This window comes from Cyphomyrmex costatus, unplaced genomic scaffold, assembly GCF_001594065.2.
Source record: "Cyphomyrmex costatus isolate MS0001 unplaced genomic scaffold, Ccosl1.0 scaffold652, whole genome shotgun sequence".
In the NCBI taxonomy this organism is placed as follows: Eukaryota; Metazoa; Arthropoda; class Insecta; order Hymenoptera; family Formicidae; genus Cyphomyrmex; species Cyphomyrmex costatus.
The window spans coordinates 89,379-97,124 of NW_017280214.1; the positions used below are offsets into that span (position 1 = coordinate 89,379).

General features: G+C 39.5%; 1 protein-coding gene across 1 annotated transcript; it reads left to right on the top strand.

Annotated features, from left to right (window-relative positions):
• The first annotated feature begins 372 nt into the window (after positions 1-372).
• LOC108779971 (uncharacterized) lies at positions 373-4,020 on the top strand. The gene has a single exon (XM_018547545.1). The coding sequence runs from the start codon at positions 373-375 to the stop codon at positions 4,018-4,020; it is 3,648 nt and encodes a 1,215-aa protein (XP_018403047.1).
• Positions 4,021-7,746: the final 3,726 nt, after the last annotated feature.

The following is a 7,746-nucleotide window of genomic DNA, read 5'->3' on the forward strand; positions in this document are numbered from 1 at the left end:
TACTATTGTGAAACGTTTCTCAAATTACCAGTAGAAAGCAGAATCGCCTTTGCAAAGAAGGTTCATTTGTGTTTAAACTGTTTGAGATCTAATTCTCACCAAGCTAAAAATTGCAATTCAAGTTCTTGTCGCAAATGTAAAGGTCAACACAATACACTTTTACATTTGTCAAAATCAGCAGACGCTAACGAGTCGTCTAATGCGAAAGCAGCTGTGACTTCCGATACAGAAACTTCTGCGAAGCCAGTTGCAACACAATGTTTATCTACTTATCAATCTCTAGGAATTATATTATCAACAGCTATTATTCATGTATTTGACTGTAATAATCACATCCATTCGTGTCGTGTATTGTTAGATAGCGGATCACAAATGAATTTCATTACGCAGAGTCTTGCCGACAAATTGTGCCTCAATAAAAGGCAAATAGAGATATCTATTTCAGGTGTAACTAATGCTAACATTCGAGCCAATCAAGCGACAGTCGTTCACATAAAATCGCGGTTCAACAATTTTAGCGAGAGGATAGAATGCGTTGTTTTGCCAAAAATTACTCAACAATTGCCTCAAAAATTCATTTCCAAACAGAATATAACTATACCAAATAATTTAAAATTGGCCGATCCTGATTTTAATGTTCCCGCTGACATTGACATGCTAATCGGCGCTGAGATATTTTGGAAGCTCATTTGCGCAGGTCAAATTAAACCTTCTAGAAATAAACCAACACTGCAGAAAACTCTCTTGGGATGGATTTTATCTGGTCCGACATCAAGTATTCCTAGTAACTCCAGTTCTTCAATCATCAGTTGTTTAGCTGTAACAGAAGACTTAAATCATGCTCTCAGTCGTTTCTGGGAATTGGATCATTCGATATCCGCTTCAACTCTTTCTCCAGAGCACCAATCTTGCGAGAATCTATTCAAGGACACTGTCAAACGCAACAGCGATGGACGCTTCGTGGTCCAGCTACCGATCATACCTAACAAGCTATCTGAACTCGGTGAATCAAGGGAAATAGCCACTCGCCGCTTCAAATGTTTAGAGAAACGCTTTGTTACCTCTCCTAAATTACATGCAGAATACAAAGAATTTATACAAGAATACATACAACTTGGTCATATGCGTGAGGTCACTCACATTACAAATAATGACAGCCAAACATATTACCTACCGCATCATGCCGTATACAAAGAAACGAGTACTTCTACCAAACTAAGAGTGGTTTTTGATGGTTCTTGCAAAACAACCACTGGAATCTCGTTAAATGATGCATTATTGGTAGGCCCCACTATACAAGATGATCTGCTTTCAATATTAATAAGATTTCGTATGTACAGATATGTCATGACTGCAGATGTGGCAAAGATGTACAGACAAGTTTTAATCGATCCGAATCAAACCTCTCTGCAACGCATTCTTTGGCGTGACTCTTCGGATCAACCCATTCAAACATTCGAGCTTCTGACCGTCACGTACGGTACAGCATCTGCTGCCTTCCTAGCCATTAGATCGCTCAGGAAATTAGCTGAGGATAACTCTGAGAAGTATCCCGTTGGATCCGGGACAGTTTTAAACGACTTTTATGTTGATGACTTGGTCACCGGCGCTGACAATTTACAAGATGCCTCCTCCATCAAGATTCAGACAAGGCAATTGCTTCTTGAAGGTGGTTTCGAGCTACGCAAATGGTTCTCTAATGTACCTGATCTTCAAGACGATCAACTTTCCAATCCTGAAAAGGAATTCGTACTATCTTCCGACAAGGAATGCGAAACAAGGACACTGGGTCTTGTGTGGAACTGCACCCATGATCACTTCCAATTTTCTAGTATCTCCTGTCTGCCACCTTTGGCTACGCCTACCAAAAGGCAAGTACTATCAAGAGTCGCTTTGGTTTTTGATCCTCTCGGACTTTTTGGACCTGCGACTGTCATTGCTAAAATCATTATTCAACAACTCTGGCTCCTCAAGATTGGCTGGGATGAAGCTCTTCCCTTGGATTCAACCACTAAATGGAAACGCTACGAGCGTGAGTTGCCAATTTTGAGAGACATGACTATTCCACGACGCGCTATCGCGCTAAGTGAACACATCAACTTAGAGCTCCATGGCTTCTCTGACGCCAGTGAACGAGCTTATGGCGCGTGCATCTATTTACGTGCCACTGATGCTGACGGAAACATTTCAATTAGATTGCTCTGCTCTAAAAACCGTGTAGCTCCACTTAAGAGTTTATCAATTCCGCGCTTGGAATTATGCGCAGCCCTCTTGTTGGCTCAGATCACCGACAAGATTTTGAAACGAATTACTCACAAAATTACATCTATTTATCTGTGGACCGACTCCACCATAGTTTTAGCCTGGCTGCAATCATCTAGTCGTACATGGTCGACATTTGTCTCCAATCGTGTTGGCGATATCCAACAATTAACCACTATACAAGACTGGCATCATGTATCCAGTCAGGACAATCCAGCTGATCTTTTATCCCGAGGCATATCTCCAGTTGCATTGCCACATGCGCATCTTTGGTGGTCGGGGTCCGCTTGGCTGAAACTTGACAAGGGGCAATGGCCTCAATTTCCATTCACCATCAACAAACGAGATATACCTGAATACAAATCTTCTGCTATCACATCAGCTACTGCTACGCTGCCATATTTTGATATTTTCGAGCGCTTCTCAAATTTCATGAAACTTGTTCGAATCGTAGCATACATCTTTAGATTTTTCAACAAATTAAAGCAAAGAATCAATCCTGATCAGGAGCTACAATCTGCTAACAATACAACTCTTATCATAATTCCTGATGAAACGGACCACGCCATTAAGATTTTGTTGAGGATAGTTCAAAGACTGCATTTCCCTAAGGAATTGGAATCGTTTTCCAGACAACAAAATCTTAACAAAAATAGCCCAATCGTACGATTAAATCCGTTTATCGATGTCGCAGGAATTCTGAGAGTAGGAGGTCGACTCAAATTATCACATCTCCCGTACAATGCCAAATATCCAGCTTTATTGCCTGGAAATCATCCGCTTTCTCGTCTCATCATCATACACGAGCACGAGAAACACTTTCATGCAGGGCCCCACGCCACGTTATCTGCTGTTCGACAAAATTATTGGCTCATAGCTGCAAGGGACGTTGTACGACAAATTACTCGCAAATGCATTGTTTGCTTTCGAAGCTCACCTAAGATGGCATCCACGCTAATGGGGAACCTTCCCGAATCCAGGATCACAATTCCCGAGCGTCCTTTCGAAAATTGCGGAGTCGACTACGCGGGTCCTCTCTACTATAAAGAAGGCTTAAGAAAAACTTCTAAGCTATTAAAATGTTATATTGCAATATTTGTTTGCTTCGCCTCAACAGCTGTTCACATTGAACTAGCAACTGATTTATCCACTCAAGCATTTCTCAATGTTTTAAAGCGTTTTATTTCTAGGCGAGGATGCCCAACTATCATTTATTCGGATAATGGCTTAAATTTCAAAGGAGCTGAAAGAGAATTGAATGAGCTAGCCGTATTGTTCAAGAATCAAGAAAGCCATCAACGGATTGTTAACTACGCGTCCTCTAAAGGAATCAAATGGCGTTTCATACCTCCTAGAGCGCCCCATCAAGGTGGACTATGGGAAGCTGCCGTCAAGGGAGCCAAACGTCATCTCTATCGAGTTACTAGAGAGGCGCATCTAAGATACGAGGAGCTAGAAACACTAGTTATCCAAATTGAAGCGATTCTTAATTCGCGTCCTCTCACACCCGTTTCATCTGACGTGGCTGACCTTACGCCACTTACTCCAGGTCACTTCTTAATCGGAGCACCATTGACATCGTACCCGGAACCGTCATTGGAAAGGATCCCGATTACTAGGCTCTCTCGTTGGCAACGGGTGGAGCAAATACGTCAACACTTTTGGCAAAGATGGTCAAAGGAATGCATTATTGCCAGCAGCGAAATAAGTGGACAACTAAGGAAAATCCATTACATGTCGGACAGATGGTCCTTCTAAGAGAGGATTCTGCTTCGCCTCTTTCTTGGCCTCTCGCTAGAATCGTCGAATTACATCCCGGTAATGACAACATTGTTCGTACAGTCACAATTCGCACGTCGTCTGGCATTTATAAGCGTCCCATTACACGATTATGCGTTCTTCCCTTCGATAGTAATTAAGCTCGCATCATTTCATTTAATCTATGATATTATTTTGTACTTTGAATTGCGTAAACATAACATTACTCTGTTGAAAGCCGAAGCTTTCAAGGGCGGCGGTTTGTACGCGCTTTTCACTTTTGTATTTTCGCTCGCTCTGCTACGCTCCCTCCTCCTGAAAGGAGCGCTACCTGCGTTCCCCTTCTCCTCAGCGTTCGCTCATCAGCGCTCGTTTCTGCGTTCGTTTGTGTTCGCTCGTTTCCGTATCTGCTCGTGCGCCACTTCCGTTTTCTTCTTACTAGTTCGCTTACTTCTGTGTTCTACGCTTGTCAAGCATGCACATGCATGATTTTTATAAGAATAAATAAGTATCATTGTCAACTCTTTTTCGTGTTGCTTCTTGCCAACACTGGTCCTTCGAGCACTGTTACAAATTGCACCAAGCATAACCAATTAAAACTTGAGCCAGGCGTTTCAAAGGAGAAAATAGCGCTACACATAGCGCATAGAGGCACATGCCCGCACACCTATAATAAAAAACAACCTTCACCGCCAACGACCGACGCTATTCCTGTTGTAGATTTGTCGGTGACGAATCTCCTCCCCCTCCCGAAACAATTTCACTCTCTCTCCCTCCACTTACTCCTATTTCTTATTCTCTCATCCCTGTTGAGGGAAATATCTCTCACAACGAATTGTATCACGAAATAGAAGAATACCTCGATGCCGAAGTTCCCCTCCCCTCACCTGAACCATCACAACAAATCACACACACTCATACATACACCGAGATATACACTATCACTTTAGAATAATTCGAAATGTTATGATTTATAATAAAACTGTTAGAATAGTTATAGAAATAGTAGAATAAAATGTTCAAACATTCGTGTATACAGAAATATTATTTAGTACAATTTATAAAATTTACTAAAGCATTTATATATACAGGGTGTCCCAGAATGAGTGTCAAAAATTACACGAACAGGTAGAGCGGATTGAACTGAGTCGAAAAGTCTTCTAGCGTTTCGCAATTTTCGCAATATTCAACAAGATAATATTTGGTAAAAATTACCGAATACGTGCATCCGCCCGTCCTACTACTGCCAACAGTGTACGCCCATGATAGTTCTGGCGCGCGGACCGCGGAGAGCGGGGATTGCGTGGCGAGTCACGACGTTTGGAACTCGCCAGGCAATCCCCGCTCTCCGCGGTCCGCGCGCCAGAACTATCATGGGCGTACACTGTTGGCAGTAGTAGGACGGGCGGATGCACGTATTCGGTAATTTTTACCAATTATTATCTCGTTAACTATTACGAAAATTGCAAAACGGTAGAGGACTTTTCGACTCAGTTCAATCCGCTCTACCTGTTCGTGTAATTTTTGACACTCATTCTGGGACACCCTGTATATTAGCGTATTCCATTTTTTTTGCTTATGTATTAAAAATAAATTTTATCTTAGTATACAAATCGCTGTAATTCATTAAGAAAATCTCCGACTCATTCCTCATTCCACGAAGTCGCACGGTCCGATCCCTGATCAAAAGGATTAAGTTCCTTGATCTAAAAAGGGGACCGACAGAGACACAGTCCCAGATCGGGTAATAGCGTCACACACTGACGTTCACCCATATCTGTGACCTAATGCGTCTCTGACTTGTGGCACGCGTCTTTAAGCGATAGCCACAAGAGCGGTGTTAGTTGCGTCCTCCCATGTCCTCTCCACAACTCCTAAATTTTCCTATGAAATAAAGAATCCTAGGGCTTGGACGTAACATATTAGAGGAAAGTCACCGATACTGACGTAAGTCTCCTAAAGTGACACCCTCTTATTTCTCGTAAATCGTCTAATCTTTGCACTTCATTAATATAATATTAATGAAAACATAATCTGTTTAGGTAATTAAAGAAGTAAAAACCCATAATTCATATATCAGGTATGTAAATATGAAACCGGAATTTACCATTAGACGGCCATTAGCTGTCAATGCAGTTGCTGTCAGACCGCGTCATTGACACCATTTCCTTGTTCGAACATCTGACAAAGATTTTCAACTCACAATAATACAAGTTTCATACAACAGTATAGTTTGTAATTGCGTTGAACATGTCGAATTTTGCGCCTAGAAACTACGATTTAAAAACCCACGTGGTGTTATCCTTATGCTGTTTAGTAGACCAAGATATAACCTAGATTCTATAATCGTATATGAACTTACCTTTTTTTTTTTTTTTTAAAAAAAAGGTAAAATATGTGCTAAAGGTACGGGGTTGTGTTAAAAAAAACCGTTTGGGCCAGTTTCACCAACGCCAACTACTTAATCGGTTGTTGAACCGACTAATCATATTTACTGTTTAGTAGACCAAGATGTAACTTAGATCTAATGACTCGTATCATTTGTATAAAAGATCTTTGAAAACCTATGTGATACTATTCTCATCAAATTCTACTAAATTAAATAGTAAAACCCATGTAGTTCTTATTCTTATTGAAAGATCTTTCTATTTCAATCCAAATGGTTTAATTCTTCTTAAAAAAAAATAAATAGTATAATAATAAATGTAGTATACTATCTTTATCCTCATATAATGACACATATCATTTGTATAAAAGATCTGATATCAATAGTCGGCGCGCCAAGTTAAATTCTACTATCTTGACAAGCCTAAGAGGTACTATCCTTACACTTACTTAATTCTAATGACATGTATCATTTGTATAAAAGATATGATATCAATAGTCGGCGCCAAGTTAAATTCTAATAATATTTTTAAAAACCCATGTGGTACTATTCTTATTAAATTCTAATTAATTAAATAGTAAAACCCATGTAGTATTATCTTTATCTTCATATACAATGAAATCTAAGCACCATATATGTCTTCATATTCTTATTGAAAGTTCTTCCTATTTCAATCCAAATGGTTTAAATCTTCTTTACAAAAATAAATATTGAAAGATCTTCCTATTCCAACCCAAGTAGATTAATTCTTCTTTAAAAATATTATATCAAAATTAATTCAACCACAGTTGGGAACCCATTGAGAGTCATAGTTTCTTCTATCAATAGTCCATTATATTACCTTTCCCTTTTCCTACACAATATAATTAATGTTAGCATTCCACCAGCTCCTAGCCATATCAAAGATAGTTTCCACTTAATTAACAAATTAAGAGGTACTCATTTTGATTCGCATTATTTACTAGCTTCATTAGATGTTGTTTCCCTTTTTACAAATATTCCTTTTAATTTAGTTATGGATGGCATAGAAAAAAGATGGTGTCACATTTCTCTTAAGACTAATATTCCTAAAAATGAATTTATTATTGCTGTTAGCCTTGTCTTGAATTCAACCTTTTTCACTTTTAATAATAAATTTTACAAACAAGTTTTCGGTACTCCAATGGGCTCACCACTTTCACCAATTTTGGCAGATATAGTAATGCAGGACTTGGAAGAACAAGCTATCAATTGTTTGTCGGCACAACCATTGTTCTATTATAGATACGTTGATGACATTGTTCTTGCTATTCCGCCTGATAGTGTAGATGACACACTTAATACTTTTAATTCCTTACATG